General features: G+C 37.0%; 3 protein-coding genes across 4 annotated transcripts in view; 1 reads left to right on the top strand and 2 right to left on the bottom strand.

The window, feature by feature from the left end:
* Positions 1 to 191: 191 nt before the first annotated feature.
* il17d (interleukin 17d) lies at positions 192 to 2,444 on the top strand. The gene is made up of 2 exons (XM_067409506.1): positions 192 to 623; positions 2,121 to 2,444. The coding sequence occupies exons 1-2, from the start codon at positions 316 to 318 to the stop codon at positions 2,437 to 2,439; spliced, it is 627 nt and encodes a 208-aa protein (XP_067265607.1). The 5' UTR covers positions 192 to 315; the 3' UTR covers positions 2,440 to 2,444.
* An 81-nt stretch (positions 2,445 to 2,525) lies between these two features.
* eef1akmt1 (EEF1A lysine methyltransferase 1) lies at positions 2,526 to 12,217 on the bottom strand. Of its 2 annotated transcripts, XM_067409505.1 has the most exons (5): positions 12,136 to 12,217; positions 11,824 to 11,984; positions 11,597 to 11,679; positions 4,222 to 4,511; positions 2,527 to 3,249 (listed from the first exon to the last, which is right to left on the bottom strand). In XM_067409505.1, the coding sequence occupies exons 2-5, from the start codon at positions 11,971 to 11,973 to the stop codon at positions 3,119 to 3,121; spliced, it is 654 nt and encodes a 217-aa protein (XP_067265606.1). In that variant the 5' UTR covers positions 11,974 to 11,984; positions 12,136 to 12,217; the 3' UTR covers positions 2,527 to 3,118. The 2 variants fall into 2 exon arrangements, with proteins under 2 accessions (XP_067265605.1, XP_067265606.1); XM_067409504.1 differs by having other exon boundaries at positions 2,526 to 3,249; positions 11,824 to 12,199.
* Positions 12,218 to 14,161: 1,944 nt separating this feature from the next.
* Positions 14,162 to 20,255, bottom strand: part of xpo4 (exportin 4) — a 51,406-nt gene continuing 45,312 nt past the window's right edge. Inside the window, exons 16-23 of the mRNA XM_067409639.1 lie at positions 19,466 to 19,640; positions 19,045 to 19,338; positions 18,725 to 18,905; positions 18,524 to 18,642; positions 18,273 to 18,403; positions 17,972 to 18,089; positions 16,601 to 16,693; positions 14,162 to 15,500 (exon numbers count right to left, since the gene is read on the bottom strand). Of these exons, the coding sequence (XP_067265740.1) occupies positions 15,303 to 15,500; positions 16,601 to 16,693; positions 17,972 to 18,089; positions 18,273 to 18,403; positions 18,524 to 18,642; positions 18,725 to 18,905; positions 19,045 to 19,338; positions 19,466 to 19,640 (1,309 nt within the window). The 3' untranslated portion in view covers positions 14,162 to 15,302. The remainder of the gene's footprint in view (positions 15,501 to 16,600; positions 16,694 to 17,971; positions 18,090 to 18,272; positions 18,404 to 18,523; positions 18,643 to 18,724; positions 18,906 to 19,044; positions 19,339 to 19,465; positions 19,641 to 20,255) is intronic.

The raw sequence follows: 20,255 nt of genomic DNA, 5'->3' as shown, positions 1-20,255 counted from the left end.
GTTTTATAGACTTTTCGTTGGCATCTAATGAATGATTCAGTCACTAAAATATCTGAAAAGAATGCATATGATTCCAGGATTCCATGTTTCGCATCAGCTCGAGCAGATCTATTCAGTATCAAACAGTCCGCCCAATATCTGGAGTCAAGTATCTTGAGCGCATTTACGGGACGGACGGATGAGGCACAGCTTTACGCAACAACTGGGCAGTTTGTGTAGCTCAGTTTAAGAGCTCTCTAAAAGTTTGCATTCATTCATCTTTCCCAACAATCACTTGCTGACAGTAAAGCGAGCTCAGACTCGGATTAAATTGAAATGCGCGGACGAGTTGTTTCGACGGTTGTGCTGGTGCTGCTGTGGTGTTGCGGAAGCACGCCGGGTGAACGGGGACTGAAGGTGTCCAGGAGAGCACCAAGGACTCGCTCTTGTCTGGACTTACCGGAGGAGATTTTGGAGCAGATGTTTGGGAGGCTCTCGGTCGGGGTGCTCAGCGCGTTTCATCACACCCTGCAGCTCGCGCCTCCAGAGCGCCAGAATCTGACCTGTCAATCAGCGTCTCGTCTAGCGCGCGACAGACCACGTACCCCAGTAAACTTCCTCAGCCTCTCGCCGTGGGCGTACAGGTAGGGCTCAAGAACCGGGAAGACTAGGGATGGGAATCTTGTGGAATTTAACGACTCCGCTTTCTTAATCCTCAATGCATTAAAAACTATAGCCTACATCTTTTGCATTACAGGTTCTGTTTGGACCCTGTGGAACGTAAGCTTATAAAATGGTTGTAGTTTTGAATGTTACCGTATTTTTACCATGCTATTACTTAATTTATCCCCCTTTCATTAACCCTTTCCCCGCTGTTGACAGAATTTTTAGTCATTTATGAGAACGCTTCCGCGCCATTGACGGAACTGGCCGGCTTTCCGTGTTTTCACTGTTATACGGTAGGGGGCGCTATTACGCATCTTCTGAAAGAATAGAGAATCTCCAAAACAAGTGGTAAACGCAGGCAAAAAATGAACAGAAACAAGCGATAAAAGCATTGTTTATGCACGTTGTAGTCTTTGAAAATAAAATAAATAAAACCCCGCTTTTTGTTCTTTTTTATGAAACACCCATATTCAAGTGTTGATAAAAAAGAATGCCTGAAAGCTTTTTTTTTTTTTTTTTTTTTTTTTAAGAACAAAGGCTCTGTTCTTTTGATATATTGCATGTTCAGATATTCATACAATAAAATATTCTGGGGTCCATGAAGGTTTTGTGTAAATGATAAAAAATGCTGGCGGTGACAGGCAAATAATAATAAAAAAAACGCTGGCGGGGAAAGAGTTAACTTTGAATTATAATTTTGATTTGAGAGTTAAATTGAGAAATTCTTTTCAAATTTTTTAGCAAACCAGTGTGATGCAAGAAAATATATTTTTTATTGATATTTATTAGAAATTTTATGTAAATATATCATTAGAAAAAAATTATAAGAGCATATGATAATTATCAGTATGAACTCCATTAACTTCAATGGACTTAAATAAATTTATTTTAAACTAAAACAAATAGTTGCAGAGCAATTACATGTAAATGTTAAACATATAAATGTTTGAGTCTTTTCATGTTTTTGCTTGACATGCCACAATTCACTTTCGGATCAAAACAGACCTGAAAGCAAAAGGTGTAACAATTTAGTTTAAATGGTTATAGCTTCTTCTTTTTTAATCTGACAAAAATAAAATAAAAATAAATGTATTTACAAATCTTTGTACTAAAAACTATGGATTTTATTTTTATTTTTTTAAATGATATACACCGAATCAAAACGTACCCAAACGCAATAGGTGGTTACTTTTTAGTGCTTATGATTAAGAAATAATTGGAAATAAGAAAAGCCATTATTATTGTGTTTGCTAAATAATGAGATTATTTCAGAGTTTAGAGATAGGATGAATGCAATCCAGTAATTTGCCCCTAACTAAATGTATTAAATAATACAAACAAAAAAAATTTTTTTTTTAATTTAATATCTTTTATTCAGTTCGGTTGTGTGTTCCCCACACCAATGGCATAAGATTTGATGTCTTGCCTGTTTATCTGCAAGAAAAATAACACCTTTTTATTATTATTGATCCAAGAATCTCCCATGATCCAGCGAGGTACCCTCGATATCTTCCGGAAGCGTATTGTTTGTGTAAGGGATGCCTGACCGGGCCGAACGGGGAGGAAAGTGACCGCTTCCGAAGCACCCCAGTGTATATGCCAACCGTCATACTACGCCGTACCGGCTCATGTGTCGGGGGTCGCCATTCCTACACGGAGAGCTACGTGTCCATCGCAGTGGGCTGTACTTGTGTGCCATTGTTGGAAAGAGACAGACAAAGACAGAAGAGCAAGCCAAGTGTGCAAAAAATCATGTCTAAAAATGCAGTTTCCAGCACCTTTAGAAAGAATTGAACTGATTAATTTTTATTCTGTAAATTTTTCTTATTTTTTCTTTCAGTGAGAGCAAAATGAAAGAAATAAATCCAGAACTTGGCACTGCGGCCTACAATCTGCAGCTGTGAGGGCGAGCAAAAGGAAAACTTTCAGTGCCAAAATACAAACATTTACTAATCCAAAGTACTTGGGAAAAGCCAGGCAGCATCATGATGTGAAATAACACAGTCCAGCTGTGTGCAAGTATACAGAAGATCACTAGAAACACTTCTTTTAAAAGCTAGCATGAGTGTCATTTACAAGAAGACATATTATACAGCTTGAGTTTGTGTCATCCTCTTAGGATTACTTTAATAAAAACAAGAACACTGGTAACACAATTCTAGTGTATGGTATATTATATACAAATGCATTTCAAACATTCACTTCTAGGCCCATTTTATGCTTTAAAACGAAGTTAAACTGTCTGAAATTGTTTGCTTCAATTCTGCAACTTTAAAAGATGTGTGCAATCGACAATGCAATTCAGCCAAAGCATAATCAAATACTGCTTGCAAATCTGTGATCAAAAGCCAAATTCTTAGCTGTAATATCTGGATCCTGCTATTCTCCAGAATATTTATTGTTCCAAATAATCATCTGCTGATGTTTGATGGGAAAAATCAAAGTTCTAATGTTGTCAGATTGAAAGCCTTTTTCATGAGAGAAGTCTTGATTCATAGTTAACGTAGCAGCGGAACTCATTAGCCAGATTGTGATTGTGTTTCGGTAAAAAACTGCATATCTTCAGATCCATAAGTTTGCCAGCATGCTCCTCCATAATAGCGCCTATAAAAACAAGGCAAATATTAGAATACAGATCATGAGAGAGAAATATAACAAATAATATATATATATATATATATATATATATATATATATATATATATATATATATATATATATATATAATATAATATATATATATATATATATATATATATATGAAGAGTTTCGTTGCAAAACGAGATAAATCCGTTTTTAACATTTTTGTCAAAACATGTTTATTATTATGTTATCATGTTATTATTTTGTTTTATGGTGCTACTTAGCTGTATTTTTTAAGTTATGAAGGTTTAAATCAAAACAAACCAACTGCAGTTGAATTGATATTAATTGGAATGCACAACCAAAAAACAAGATTTTTGAAAAATTAAAAAAATGGATTTATCTCGTTTTGCAACGAAACTCTTCATATATATATATATATATACACACACACACACACTATATTGCCAAAAGTTTTGGGACGCCTGCCTTTATGTGCACGTAAACTTTAATGACATCCCATTCTTAATCCGTAGGGCTTAATATGGAGTCGGCCCACCCTTTGCAGCTATAACAGCTTCAACACTTTTAGGACAGCTTTCCACAAGGTTTAGGAGTGCGTTTATGGGAATTTTTGACCATTCTTCTAGAAGCGCATTTGTGAGGTCAGGCAGTGATGTTGACGAGAAGGCCTGCCACATAGTCTCCGCACTATTTCATCCCAAAGGTGTTCTGGTGCAGGCCAGTCAAGTTCCTCCACACCAAACAAATACGTAGTAGTGAGGAAATTTCAGTTCACTGAGCTCCTGAGAGTGACCCATTCTTTCACAAATGTTTGTAGAAGCAGTCTGCATGCCTAGGTGCTTGATTTTACACACCTGTGGCTATGGAAGTGATTGAACACCTAAATTCAATGATTTGGAGCAGTGTCCCAATACTTTTGGCAATATAGTGTGTATGTGTGTATAGATGTAATAATTAATTTCCACTTGCCTGTGCAGAGCAGGATTTTGCCCTTAGTGAGGTATTTAACAGTGAGTGCCACCTTGCTGAGACACTCCTCGGACAGATATGGAGGGTCTGCGATGACAATGTCAAAGCTCTGAGGAAGGAGATTCTCAGGGAGGCACAGAGGGTTGTTGTAATCATAAAAGACAAACTCTTCTCCATATGCTGCAAAACGTCGGTCAAACTCCAGCAAAACAGCAGACACACTATCTGACCTCATGGATTCCAACTGTTTCAGCTTTTGATACACACTTGGTGCACTTATACAAGCTATCCTACAACACAGGAATAGAACATGTGGGTGAGAGGGGACACATAAAAGGGAAGTAATATATTAGTTTTTATATTTTACAGATTTACAATGTAAAATGTTTTATACACACATACTGTTTAAAAATTTGGGATCAGTAATATATATTTTTAAAGAAATGAATAGGCCTACTTTAATTGACAGTTAACACATTTATAATGTTACATGATTTCTGATAAAATATATCACAGTTCCCACAAAAATATTAAGCAGCACAACTGTTTCCAACAGTGATAATAATGTGAAATGCATTATTTCATTGAGCATCAAAACATCATCATATAGAATGATTTCTTTCAATTGTAATATTTCACAAAATTGCTGTTTTAAAGTATTTTTGATTAAATTAATGCGGCCTTGGAGAGCTTCTTTAAAAAAAAAAAACAAAAAAAAACAAAACAAAAAAAAAAACCTAGTAAACTCAAGTAAAGAATATGTACATATTTTTAGTCATTTCATTTAGCAAAACACAGCACAGTGACGTAAATGTAAATGCACACGTGTCATGCTTTGGCAAAATTTGGTGTTTTGAATCCAAAACAACACATCTATGATGATTCACATAGATATAAAAGCGAAAGTCAGTCATGCTGTCCAGTTTCATTTGTTTTCCTACTTCGTGACATTTAGAATTACATGTTAATGTTAACTTGACATGCTTTCTAATGAATTGGCCGAGAAATTTATTTCACTCCGAGATGTATACACATATGATCTATCTTATGGCATACCGTTTTGACTTTTATTCATTCTCAGGATAGGAATTCTTGATTGATAGCAGGAATTACATTTCCACTAGTAACAATGGCAATTTTTGATATCAGGAATTAAATTTCCACTATAACAATGTTAATTCTTGATATTAACAATCCAATTTTCACTAGTTTTGATATCAATGATTACATTTCCAGTAGTAAAAACTAGAATTCTTGATATCTGTAATTGTATTTTCACTAGTAAAATGTCACCATAGGCTGCCATTCAATTTTTGATATCAAATGTTTAAATTCCAATTTCACATATCAGAAATACAATTCTTACTAGTAAAAATCATAATTTTTGATATCATTAATTACTTGTGGAAATATCTGTTCTTGATATAAACAATTTAATTGCTACTAAACTTGTTAAATCATCAAAATCAACAACATGTATGTTAGACCCTATACCGCCTAAGCTACTAAAAGAGATGCTTCCAGGGGTCATAGATCCTCTTCTTAATATTGTCTTCTTTATCACTAGGAAATGTACCGAAAACTCTTAAGGTGGCTATTATTAAACCTCTTATTAAAAAAAAACACAACTTGATCCTAGAGAATTAGTCAATTACAGGCCGATCTCAAATTGACCTTTTCTGTCAAAAATAATAGAAAAGGCAGTATCATCGCAACTACTTTCCTTCTTGGAAAGAAATGGTATCTGAGGATTTCCAGTCAGGATTTAGATCGTACCATAGTACTGAGACTGATCGCATTAGAGTTACTAATGATTTGCTTTTATCGTCCGATCTCTCTGGTTGTATCTCTATTAGTGTTACTAGATCTTAGTGCTGCTTTTGACACTATCGACCACAATATTCTTTTGAATAGACTTGAAAATTATATTAGCATTAGTGGAATTGCATTGGCATGGTTCAAATCTTACTTATCTGACCGTTATCAGTTTGTAGTAGTAAACGATGAGATGTCATATCAATCACAAGTTCAATATGGAGTACCGCAATGCTCAGTACTAGGACCGTTGCTTTTCACTCTGTACATGCTACCCTTGGGAGATATTAGAAATCATGGCATTAGTTTTCATTTTTACGCTGATGATGCCCTATATTTCTTTGCGCCCAGACGAAACTTACCAATTCACAAAATTTACAGAATGCATAGCTGACATAAATTGGATGACCAGTAATTTCTTAGTACTAAATTAAGAAAAAACAGATTCTAATTTTTGGACCAAAAACTTCTTCACGCAATAACCTAGAATACTGTCTAAAACTTCATGGCTGCTCTGTTAAGTCTTCGTCGTCAGTTAGGAACTTGGGTGTAACTCTTTAATACCAATCTTTCATTTGAAAGCCACATTTCTAGCATCTGTAAAACTGCATTCTTCCATCTTAAAAATATATCTAAACTACGACATAAGCTCTCAATGACAAATGCGGAACAGTTAGTTCATGACCTCAAGGCTAGATTACTGTAACGCTTTACTGGGTGGTTGTTCCTCTCGCCTGTTATACAAAATGCAGCAGCTAGAGCTCTTACTAGAACCAGCAAGTATGACCATATTAGCCCAGTTCTGTCAACACTGCACTGGCTGGTTCCCTATTAAACATTGTATATATTTTAAAATCTTGCTACTTACTTACAAAAGCACTAAATGGTTTAGCTCCCCAGTACCTGAGCGAGCTCTTAACGCATTATAGTCCTTCACGATTATTGCGATCTCAGAATTCAGGCCAGTTGATAACACCTAGAATATCAAAATCAGATGAGATGAAGGACCTGCAGCTAGACATGACGATAACGCAGCAGCCCTGACGTTTCAACTAAACTATCCCCTGTGAAGGCCCATTTCCCTTTCCTTTCCCTATGTATAGATAAATGGTTATCAAAATTTTTCCAGTTTCACATAGATCCGCAGACACAACTATTTTTTCTGTATTATGCGGACCAGACAAGTCATTTGGCAAATATCAATTTTTTTTTTTTTTTTTTTTTTTAAAAAGACCAAGCTTCTGCGTACATACACACTCAAACACGCAAACCTATAGACTAAACACGTAAATGAACGGCAAGAATGCATTAAAGATATTCAGGTTTTTTCAGTGGGAAAAGTGTAATTTAAGCAGCCCCTAAAGCAGTGGTCACCAACCTTTTTAAGCCCAAGATCCCTGACCTCGACCTTTATGAAAGACAAGATCTACTTGATAGAAAAAGACAGCCCAGATTGTATTTAGTATTTTTTACGTTGCCAATTTAGATTCTGATATATTTATTTATTTTTATAAGCAAATTGGCTGATTCTCATACTGGTTGCAGATATTTATTATTATTATAAAAAATAGCCATTTCAAATTAGATGGAACCACTGCTTTTTAATCACAATCCAAACAAAGATGCTATCACATTACATGAGCAGTTTTTTTTTTGTTTTTTTTTTTGATTAATTGAGATTTAATTTCAAGATTTAAAGCAAAAACACAACGGTCTGACTTAATCTTTGTGAAATTATATGCTAGACAAAAAGCTTGAAACAAAAACAGCAGACGGAATGAGACGCAAATTCACTCTCTGACAGCAGGTGGCGCATATGGAGCAGCAGTGATACAGTGTTTCCTTGGTTACCGCTGTGTAAACAAAGCTGAACTGCGCTAATAATTAGCTACTTTATTCGGAGGTAAGGGGAAAATAAAATGCCATTATCATCGATTTTTTTCTGAAGACAGTAATTCCTTTATAGTATATCCTTTTAGAGATGCATTCATATAACCCTTCACCCCTAGTAATTCAATATTTATATTTTCTTCCTTTATTTCGAGCATCGTGAACAGTAAGCTGCTCTGCCTGCTACAGAATTGTCTCCTCTTCGCGTCCGTCTTTGGCCGTCTCTGGCCTCTTGTTTACGGCCGTTAACAGACTCGGACATGATGTGGGTTATTTACCTTTATCACTGTCCCAGTAGCTTCCGAAAATAACAGAAAATAAATACAAAAATACAGTACAAAGACTGGAGAAATGTAATGTATTTTTGCACTCATATTTCTGTTGTTTTCGCGAGCTACTGGAACAGTGAAAGATCGACCGGTTGATCGCGATCGGCGGGTTGGCGACCAGTGCCCTAAAGTAATAATTAACAATTTTTACAACGGAAGTGATTCAATCAAAAACTTTAGCTCGATAACAATTTTCCTATTGTCACTGTGAAGCTGCTTTGAAACAATATATATAGTGCTATATAAATGAACATGACTTGACTACTAGTAACAATGTTTTTGATATCAATAATTTTAGTCACTAGTGACAATGTTAGTTTCTGATATCATGAATGTGATAGTTACTAGTAAGAAAACTAGATAGATATCTGAAATTATATTTCAGAAACACATTTTCAGATATCAAGAGTTTGCATTTTTACTACTAGCAATTAAATTGTTGATATCAAGAAGTGATGTTCCAACTAGTGCCAATTGAATTCTTGATATCAAAAATTTGCATTTTAAGTAAGAATTGTATTTCTGATATGTGAAATTGGAATTTCAACTAGTAAGTAATCAATTATTGACATCTACAATTGAATTTGAATGGCAGCCTATGACATTTCACTAGTGAAATTACAATTACAGATATCAAGAATTCTATTTTTTTTACTACTGGAAATTTAATTCTTGATATCAAAAATGTGCATTTTAACTAGTGAAAATTGAGTTGTTGATATCAAGAATTAACCCTTATGTGTTGTTGGGGATGTTTTCATCCACTATGGGGTGATTTTGAGTATTAATTTGGCCATAACTTTCTCCATGTTTCAGCAAATGGAATGATTTTTGGTGACTAATCTTATTTTGATACATATTTTGGGAAAATGCTTTGAAATTTTTCAAAAACTCAACAGTACACTGTGGGCAAATTTACTACCCTTTCGTTATGTTTCGTGGCTGAAAACAGCCACTACTTTAAACTGCTGTAAAAATGTATCAGATAAATATTTTTTCAATTTTTTTGCATAAATCTATTAATCAACCTCAGTCCTGCTCAAAAATACAAAATGTTTAAAAAAAAAATTAGGATTTTAACTCTTTAATTGCCAAATTAATAAATGATGTCACTGATTTGGGAAAAAAAAACACACAAAATGACAAATTTTCAATATAAAATGTGAATGTGGACTGGATTTTTTTTTACCTTTTATCACAGTCTTGGACATGTCAAAGATTAGTACCAACATTGGTTTTGATGCATTGTTAGTTTTTGTGCAGCATCAGATTTAATTTTTTTCTCCCTCATTTGTTGTTCGTGGCTGTTTTTGCCCCATTGACTTCCATTATAACCACATTTTTTGATTGCAAAGCCGTGACACCATATAATCATGCATTCTTGATTGTTTGTGGTTTTCCCTGTTGGCAAGAGGTAAAATTTGTAATTTTTACTGTTGATCACCACGTGGCACCATTAACCCTTTAGATAGGCCTGTGCAAAAAAAAGCTTAGTTTCTGGCTTTTATATGGAGTTATATGGAGTAAAACAGTATATTATAGTGTGTGTGTGTGTGTGTGTGTGTGTCTGAGAGAGAGTAAGACCTTTGCGCACTTACTTTGATGTGTCTGAGAAAATCAAAACATGTACCTCAGCTCTCAGAACTACATGGAGTAAACAAAAACAAAGTAAGTGTATTTATGCACCTGCTGCCTTTTGATGGTGAGAAGTACAGACGGCCTATGCGTGAAATGCTTGTCTTTTTGTGATGGTAAAGCCAGTTTAAAACCTTAAAATCCTTCAGTGATACACTTTTCCATTTTTTTTTCTGTAAAAAATCTACTCTGGATCAGATTTATGAACAATTTATTACGAGCCAAAATGCAACAACAACTTCAAATAAACTGAACAATGGTGCAAGAGTTGAGGATGGATGGAGAACTAAACAATTAAACTAACTATTTAGAGTGTGTGTGTGTGTTCAGTCTTTCCAGCAGGACTTGCAGCATGTCACTTGGTGCTCTTTGCAAATGTGTCCACCACAACAGATGCAAGTGCTGACTGTTCTTTTTTTTTGTCCTGTGCACCACTTGCATGTTCCCCTCTTCACTCCGGAGGGGAACATGCAAGTGGTGCACAGGACAAAACATTTTTACAGAAAAAAAATGGAAAAGTGTATCACTGAAGGATTTTAAGGCTTTAAACTGGCTTTACCATCACAAAAAGACAAGCATTTCACGCATAGGCCGTCTGTACTTCTCACCATCAAAAGGCAGCAGGTGCATAAATACACTTACTTTGTTTTTGTTTACTCCATGTAGTTCTGAGAGCTGAGGTACATGTTTTGATTTTCTCAGACACATCAAAGTAAGTGCGCAAAGGTCTTACTCTCTCTCAGACACACACACACACACACACACACACACTATAATATACTGTTTTACTCCATATAACTCCATATAAAAGCCAGAAACTAAGCTTTTTTTTGCACAGGCCTATCTAAAGGGTTAATGGTGCCACGTGGTGATCAACAGTAAAAATTACAAATTTTACCTCTTGCCAACAGGGAAAACCACAAACAATCAAGAATGCATGATTATATGGTGTCACGGCTTTGCAATCAAAAAATGTGGTTATAATGGAAGTCAATGGGGCAAAAACAGCCACGAACAACAAATGAGGGAGAAAAAAATTAAATCTGATGCTGCACAAAAACTAACAATGCATCAAAACCAATGTTAGTACTAATCTTTGACATGTCCAAGACTGATAAAAGGTAAAAAAAAATCCAGTCCACAATTATTTTTTATATTGAAAATAAGTCATTTTGTGTGTTTTTTTTCCCAAAGTCAGTGACATCATTTAGGAATTTGGCAATTAAAGAGTAAAAATCACGGATTTTTTTTTAAAACATTTAGTAGTTTTGATCAGGACTGAGGTTGATTAACAGATTTGTGCAAAAAAATTTTGAGAAAATATTTATCTGATACATTTTTACAGCAGTTTAATTTAGTGGATGTTTTCATCCACGAACATAACGAAAGTGTAGTGAATTTGAACAATGCACAAGGGTTAACATTGTTACTAGTGTAAATGTAAATCCTGATATCAAAAAATGCCATTGTTACTAGTATCCGATTTCAAGAACTCATATTCTGAGAATGAATAATAGTCAAAACGGCTTGCCATACCATCTATGATTTCACTCAACATACAAAAAGATGATCAGTTGTCGCCATCTACTGGCGTATCGAGGTAACCTGCAGTATGTGCAACAGAATCACCTTCACTACTGTCCTAGTGTTTTATACATGCCATTTACACAAATGTAAAAGTTTGACCAAATGAGCTCGAGACCAACCTCCCATGTTCTCCAGCCTGCTGCATGACTTCCTCTGCTAACCGTGTGGCCGTGTCTTCACTGTACCAGAACTGACTCATGCGCTGTTCACAAACACATGAGCTCAGTACGCACTTCATACACATATTATATTATATATAAACGAAACGAATAAATACAATATATTGTATAACAATCAACAAATCATTACATAAGGCACTTCTACGACATTTAGCTACTGTACCTACCCAGTCTTCCTCCACGGCACCAACACAGAACTTGTCGGTCTGGATCGAGTCTTGCTCCAGTCCCGTCCTTCCACTCTCGGCATAAAACTCTTGCAACGCTGCAAGTGCCGCCGCGGAGAGCTGAGGCATATCATCGTCACTGTCACTCATTGAAACAGATCCTTTATTTGATACAAAATGACACGGGAATGAGTACTGAAGAAACATTCAGTACAACGCTCATTCAATAATTATGCTAACCGCTTTTGCCAACTGTCACAAACGATATTTAATATAGAAGTAACTTAGGTTTTAACCAGACTTTAAAGTTACCTTCAATGAACGCACACAGAAGAGAAAACGGCTTCACACGTGTTTCAACTACGGTGGCCGAGCGAGTACAAATGCAGTACAAATTCCATATTTCGAGAACACACTATACATTTACACAGACAACATACAGGGGCGGATCTAGAAAATTATTTATAGGGTGGCAAAGGGGTGGCATGAGGTCTATGAGGGGTGGCAACACCAAAGCAAGCGCCCATGCATAGTTTTTGGAGATTTATGGCCTGACATATACAATTGTGTTCACAAACATTGCATTACCAAAATAAATAACAAGATTTCAATATCCATCATGGCACCAAATAAAGGCACTATATGAAAAACATCAACAGATTTAAAATGAGTCTGCCCTTGTATCACTAAAGGAGATGAGCAGTTTTATTAATATTACACGTTACTTCGATGGCAAAAATCACATGTTTTAGTGCAAGTTAAAGAACAACAAAAACTTGTTTTTTGCAAACGATTTTTTTCTGTTATTAACAGAGGTGGGAATGTCTGTGTGTTCACCCAGAACAGCCTATCAACTACATACAGCAACACCCCAGCAATTGCAGCAAGAGCCTAGCAACCACCCAGAATCTCCTAGCAACCACCTAGCAACACTTTAGCAATCACCCAGAACATCTATATTCTGGCCTAACTGACCAAACTATTTATGTTTTTTAAACAAGACTTTAAGTTGGCTTTATGACAAGCCAGCATAAATTTGTCTTTCAAACTTTTAATCTAGTTGAAATGAAACAATTCAACATTTTCTCACAACTATAAACACAATCTCAAAACTATGCACCAACTTGTACAAACCTCAAACTTCCAGGTCAAAATAAAATGTTTTAGTCAAAAACTTATTCTTGTCTGACAAATCAAACTTTGGCCTCAGATGACACACAAAACTTAACAAATACACAGACTACTGCACTGCCCAGTGAACACTAGTGAGATCAATTCATGTAACACTGTAACAAAAATACTGGGACTTACTGGGATTCAGGAATTATTTTGCAGCTCACTGTCTACTACACAAAAATACATTTACAGATACAGTAAAATACTGGCTGTAGATATGTATGAACTTGGTATGCACCACAATACAGTATACTGTCAATTACAGTAAAACTAAATTCAGCATCCTCTGCACATTTGGCCAAATTTTATTACAGTATATAAGGTACTATAGCAGTGTATTGGTCTTCTGACATAAGACAGTAATTTCTCAGTTCTGCAAAATAAAGTATAACAAATGGCTTGAGGGTGTACAACGTGCTAGTTTACTGTACATAGTGAAATTTCCCTCAGTACTGGTACTGTGTAAGTTTAAAACCCCTGTAAATTATTCATTCAGCTCTCTCTCAGATTTTGACTGGTGTGTGTCAACAGTTTTGCTATCTAATGGTGTCATTGTTAAACGCTTTGGGAAGCGTGTCTTTGTTTTGAGAACGGTTTGGAAACTGGGCCAACTGAATCACTTATAATGTGTTAGCAATCGAGAAAAGTTAAAATACGTTTAGATTCTTAACTAACTAGTTTCTGTGATCGGGATCTTGTTATTGATTTCATGTTACCGTTTTGTCGGATGGCAAAGACCTGTATCCATGATGAAAGTGGAGCGGGCGGTCGGTGAATCAGCTCGCAAAAAAATACGAAAATTTGAGGACTTCTGAGTTAGTCGAGAAGCAGTAATTTTCCGATTACGAACAAATGAAAAACAATTCATGAGTGAACTTGGTTACGCTGTGTTTTTGACTCCCAAAGAATCGGTTCATAAGAGTCATTTGTTAATGAAGCCGAATACATTGGGCGCGCTGCGTGCGCGTGCAACCGTCATGCAGCTTATTGAAAGACGTTTTTTTTATTTTTATTTTGCAATATGCTGTATTTTTTATGTCATCACATTGAAGCGCCGCTGCTGAAAAGCAATAGTACTTGAAACACTGCTAACATTTATATTTTATTCTCTGATAATTTTGGGGTGGCAGATGGGGTGGCAAAGATTTTTCTTAGGGTGGCAGTTGCCACCCCGGTAGATCCGCCCCTGACAACATATTGAGAATATAAACCAAGAAAGACGACTCACTTTTTATAGCAAGTTTATATACACTTTACAGATCATTTCAGGCATTCCAAAATAAGAATTAGTGCTTTGAACAATGGAAATAAGGACCATCAGACGCCCTGAATATAACGGCTGACATCCCTCGATCATCATTTTTGGTATTTTATTGCTACAGCAACCATGACTGTTCCACACGTCTGAGTATGTGTATGTGCTAGTGTAAGTGGAACATTGTTGAAATCAAAACATTGATGGGAACATCAGATGACCATGTGAAAAATGTCCATAATAGATCAGACATGAATTCTATTGAGAAACACTTTCTGTGATACTGCTGTGATCAGGGCGAAATAAAGGCAAAGAGTAAAACTACAATCAATCAAATCAATCAGTCAAAAAGAAAAATCCAAACTAGCCCCCTTTTTCATTCAAATGAAGTTGTAATAAAAAAAGTCAAACTTCTGTCAACTATAATCTTATAAAAACTTTTCAGTCCTTTTAAACACTTTCATTTTTTGTCTTTTTCAAAAATATATATATACACCCTTAAACACAAAAGTGATTTGGTTTTCCAAAGGGCCTTCCTGCAATCAAAGTTTCATTGGGAAAGGCTTTTGTCATGGCAACCACAGCTTACAATCCTGGGTACCGTGAGTGCAGTACGGCACGGTTCTATTGTCGCCGTGGACACAGCTGGATCTGAGCCGTGAGAAACCAAATACGAAGGCACTCGAGAAGAAGCGTCTGCAAAAGACTGTGTGTGTAAGTGTAAAAGGGGGATGAAGGGATCAGTTTTCAGAGAGATTACCCCTCCGCACTTCGTAAATGTTCATCTGAGGACCTCTCAGTGGCAAAGTAAACAACGATCAGATCAGACTGAGATGATCATGGCCCACTGGCCGCCCCCTCCCGGCCTTCGCCGGCCTCTCTCCTCTCTGGAGGCATGCGTGTCTGAAGGCCCATAGGCAGAGCAGAGAGGCGTCTCAGCCTGTGCTGCACTGAGCATCTCCATGGTTTGGCATGGTGAAAGGCTTCTCTGAGTGGTAGAGGGGGTAGAGAGGGGAAGCTGCTGTGGACAGTTGCTGGAGGAAGTGGTTTATTTGACACACAGAAGCCCTCCAACATTGGCAACAAACTCCTCCAGGCTCTTGAGGAAGGCCACCTTCTGTTTGCGGTCCATGGTTGGAGGCGTGCTGCTGGCAGTGAGGTTGTTGAACGCGTCCGCCAGCCGCTGGTAGATCACTGCATCCCTCTGATTGGAGAGCAGCGTCTCCACCAGCTCTGAGTACTCCGCCTAAGACAAACACCATCACTTATCAAACCACATCACCTCAATGGGAGCATGCGTTTCTTTGCTAAAGTTGTTGTTTTGTTAAAGGCGCCCTAGATTCAAAAATTGAATTTATCTTGGCATAGTTAAATAACAAGAGTTCAGTACATGGAAATGACATACAGTGAGTCTCAAACCCCATTGTTTTCTCCTCCTTATATAAATGTCATTTGTTTAAAAGACCTCAGAAAAACAGGCGAATCTCAACATAACACAGACTGTTACGTAACAGTCGGGGTGTACACCCCCAATATTTGCATATGCCAGCCCATGTTCCCAACATTATGAAAGGCATTAGACAAGGGCAGAACGTCTGGATCTGTGCAGAGCTAAATCAACAGACTAGGTAAGCAAGCAAGGATAACAGCAAAAATGGCAGATGGAGCAATAATAACTGACATGATTCATGATATCATGATATTTTAGTGATATTTGTAAATTGTCTTTCTAAATTTTTCGTTAGCATGTTGCTAATGTACTGTTAAATGTGGTTAAAGTTACCATCATTTATTACTGTATTCACGGAGACAAGAGCCGTCGCTATTTTCATTTTTAAACACTTGCAGTCTGTATAATTCATAAACACAACTTCATTCTTTATAAATCTCTCCAACAGTGTGTAATGTTAGCTTTAGCCACGGAGCACAGCCTCAAACTCATTCAGAATCAAATGTAAACATCAAAATAAACACTGTACTTACGCGATTAGACATGTTGCATGAACACTTTGTAAAGATCCGTTTTGAGGGTTATATTAGCTGTTTGAACTTTTTTTATGTTGTTTAAGGCAAGCGTGAGCTCGTGGAGCGTGGAGCACGAGAATTAAAGGGGCCACACACCCTGAATCGGCTCATTTCTAATTATGCCCCAAAATAGGCAATTAAAAAAAAATCTATGGGGTATTTTGAGCTGAAACCTCACAGACACATTCAGGGGACACCTTAGACTTATATTACATCTTTTAAAAAAAAAGTTCTAGGGCACCTTTAAAGTATAAGATTTATGTTTTGCAGCTGATATTATTTTAGCCTACTATCACAAGTGATTTAAATAGTGCTATGTACCTGATGAAGGCACACTAATGTATAAAGCGCTTCTCCAGCTGCTACGGTCATCTCAGTGTTGTGCTTCTGGAGCACAAGCATGTCAAACACCAGCTATGGAGGAAGGGAGCGAGAGAGAAATGTTCATTATTAATTCACAAATTTTATACATGCATATTAATCTCAGACAATTACATATTACAATGAAGGGTAGTAACACATATCGGATCTTGTTTGACTATTTTGAGATTGTCGACATCAGCCAATAACTCTCAATTATCATTAAAAGAAGTTTATCCAAAAATGAAAATTATCCCATGATTTACTGGCCCTCAAGCAATCCTAGGTGTATATGACTATCTTCTTTCAGACAAACACAATTGGAGATATATATATTTTTTTAAAATATCCTGGCTCTTCTAAGCTTTATAATGGTAATGAATGGGGGGTAGTGAATTCACCCATCATGGAAATAATCCATACAGCTTGTGGCGCAAGTCAACTTGGACAGTATGGGTATGGTCATCTGCGGGAAGCTAGTTACTTTATTTTAAAAAGTTTAAAATATGGATATTTTTCTTACAAAAACCCATTGCCTCACTTTAGAATGCCTTTATTAACCACCTGGAGTCATATGGATTATTTTTTATGATGGATGGGTGCATTTATTTGGGCTTCAAAATCTGGCCCCCTATTCACTACCATTATAAAGCTTGGAAGAACCAGGATATTTTTGAAAATATCTCCAATTGTGTTTGTCTGAAAGAAGATAGTCATATACACCTACGATGGCTTGAGGGTGAGTAAATCATGGGATAATGCTTATTTTTGGGTGAACTATCACTTCAATTTTCTTTTTTTGTGAATTCTGAGTAAATATTGTGTAAAATGTGTTCACTTAATCTAAATGTTCTCTTTTGCTGTTGTATGATGCATTTTACCATTTAAATTTATGGGTTCAGTAAGATTTTTTTTTTAAAGAAATTAATACTTTTATTCAGCAAGGATAGATTAAATTGATCAGAAGTAATAAAGACATTGATATTTCAGTTTTAAATAAATTTTGTTCTTTTGAACTTTCTATACATCCAACTTCTGATTCATTTCAAGAATCCTGAAAAAAAAAAAAATAGTTTCTAGAAAAATATTAAGCAGTACAACAGTTTGCCAAATTAATGATGAGAAATGTTTCTTGAGCAGCAAAATCAGCATATTAGAACGATTTCTGAAGGATCATGTGACACAGAAGACTGGAGTAATGGCTGCTTCAGACTTTCAAAAAAATAAAAATAAAATAAAAAATCGTACACACTTTTTAACAATAATGCATATCAGACATCGCCTGAGGAAAAAAAAGAAGTTGACCACTTGTTTAGACATCATGTGACTCACTTTAAGGAAATGCCGTGTGGCAATAAATAGGGGTGTGTCCTTTTCCTGTGTCTTGGCACACTGCTCAGCCAATGGGGACAGAGCCTCAAGACACAGCTGACTGATCTCTGAGCTCATCCTGCAGTGTATGTTAAGGAAAAACAGCACTAGATCATAGACACCTGAATTCAACAACAAAAACCCTCAATGAAGTCAGTCAAATCCAACACAATATGCTCAGCAAGCACATACTTCATTAAACAACATGAAAACATAAGTGTAAACAAACTGTTCTCTGTATACACAGAAACAACAAGGATACGAGGTCATGCCCAGCTCCAGGGAGCACATGAGACTTTTAAAGAGATCCTCAGGCAGCTGAGGGATCTTCTCTGGGAAAATCTCACAGATGAATGTGATGAGCTTATAATACTGGTTACACAGAGAAGGGAACTGGGAACAAGAGACAGAGGGAGTATTTTAGAACAGTAGTGCACCTTTACTTCAAATACCTGCATTTGCAATGAACATCTGAGGCAGTTGATTTAATAATTCTCGAGGTCAAAAGCTTACCTTAAGCAAGTCCTGAGACATGAGGGGCAGTACAATATTCACCCCATACAGCACAACATCAGCAGCAGATACGGCCCGTCCAGCACCAGAACTCTGCTCCTGCCCCCGAAACACCTCATCTGCATACATAACACAGTTACTCTTCACCTCACACAAAGAGGCTCACAAGTTCCAATGCGAATCACGAATGAGCGCTCGTACCGGTGTCACTAAAGTCAATGAACTCTTTGGACAGCAGGTTGGTGAGGAGCTCCATGATGAGCAGAAGGTCCTGGTACTGATCCTCCTCTCCGGCCACATCTAGTCTTTTACGACCCAGATTGTTCTTAGAGTAAACCTGCAGCAGCGTCAAGCACACCTCGTACAGTTTCATAGACTTAGTCTGTGGAGAAAGAGATGGGGTTTGTTCAAATTCATAAAAACATATTTAGGATGTAATGCACATACAATTTTCTCTGCAAATAGTGCATGTGGAAGAACACATCCGAAATGTGCGGAACCAATGCAAGTGAATGTCTCACCTCCCCCAAGTAGCAGATTTGTTTGTGAGCCACTTCCACAAACACCTCTATGATGAGGTTGACCGTTTCTGGTGAGTTTCTGTAGACCTCCATGAGGCCAATGCAGCTGGACAGGAAGTCCATGAGGAAGCTGAAGAGAGACGCCACGTTGTCGATCTGCGTTGCTTCAGCAATGCCACACAGAGCTTCCAGAGTGGCCACGATCTCTTGTTTCACAGCCTCCTCTTGACAGATCTGAGCGAAGTTCTCCTGGTTAATGAGGTTGAGGAAGCGCTGCTGGAGAGGATGCAGTACCTGCAGCGCAGAGACAGAAAGAGACGAAGTGTAATGAGGCAACTCCAGCTTTATTTTGTGTTCTAAGCAGCAATAACGCTTGAGCTTCCTTCAAAAAATTTCTCTACAATCGTTTTTTTTTCCTGACCTCAGCCCAGTATTGCTGTTTGGTATCAGAATCCATGTGAGCAAAGCCGCCCAGGACCAAGGCCTTCATCAAGGTCCGCTGGACCGTGCTGGACAGCATATGTAAGGGAGGACTGCGACTGGCAAACTGCTTAGCCAAGTTCCACCAGTTCTCACACTGCACAACAATGTTTGCCCTGAATCGTGAGAGAGGAAAGAGTTAAGATAAAAAAATAAATAAAAAAAACAAACACAGATGAACAAACCTTATATCAATTGAGCAGATTTTACTGAACATCTTAAGGAATAGTTCAGAAGATTTAGAATAGGGCTGCACGATTAATCGCATGCTATTCTCACGCGCATTTCGTCAGTAATGCCGGTTCCCTGATTACCGCTAAATCGCCATCACCTGCTTTCAAATGAAGCGGCATTTAATAGACAGAGCCGTAGATCACTAAAAAGCCACGCAATATCGCGTTCATATCGCAGATGAATCGCCTGCGATAATGAACGCGATATTGCGTGGCTTGTCTGTGAACTACGGCTCTGTCTATTAAAAGGCGCTCCGTTTAAAAGCAGGTGATGGCGATTTAGCGGTAATCAGGGAACCGGCTTTACTGACGAAATGCGCGTGAGAATAGCATGCGATTAATCGTTCAGCCCTAATTTAGAATATAGTAAATTAATCATATGTACTACATTCATGGTGTTTTTGGGCTTGTGTTTAATTAATTTAATGGAAAAGAGCTGCATTCTTTAAAAAAAGTCTCTTTTGTGAACAGGTTTAGAATGACTAGAGTGTGAGTAAA

This window comes from Chanodichthys erythropterus, chromosome 14 (assembly GCF_024489055.1).
Source record: "Chanodichthys erythropterus isolate Z2021 chromosome 14, ASM2448905v1, whole genome shotgun sequence".
NCBI lineage: Eukaryota > Metazoa > Chordata > Actinopteri > Cypriniformes > Xenocyprididae > Chanodichthys > Chanodichthys erythropterus.
This window is presented reverse-complemented; position numbering and strand designations above follow the sequence as displayed.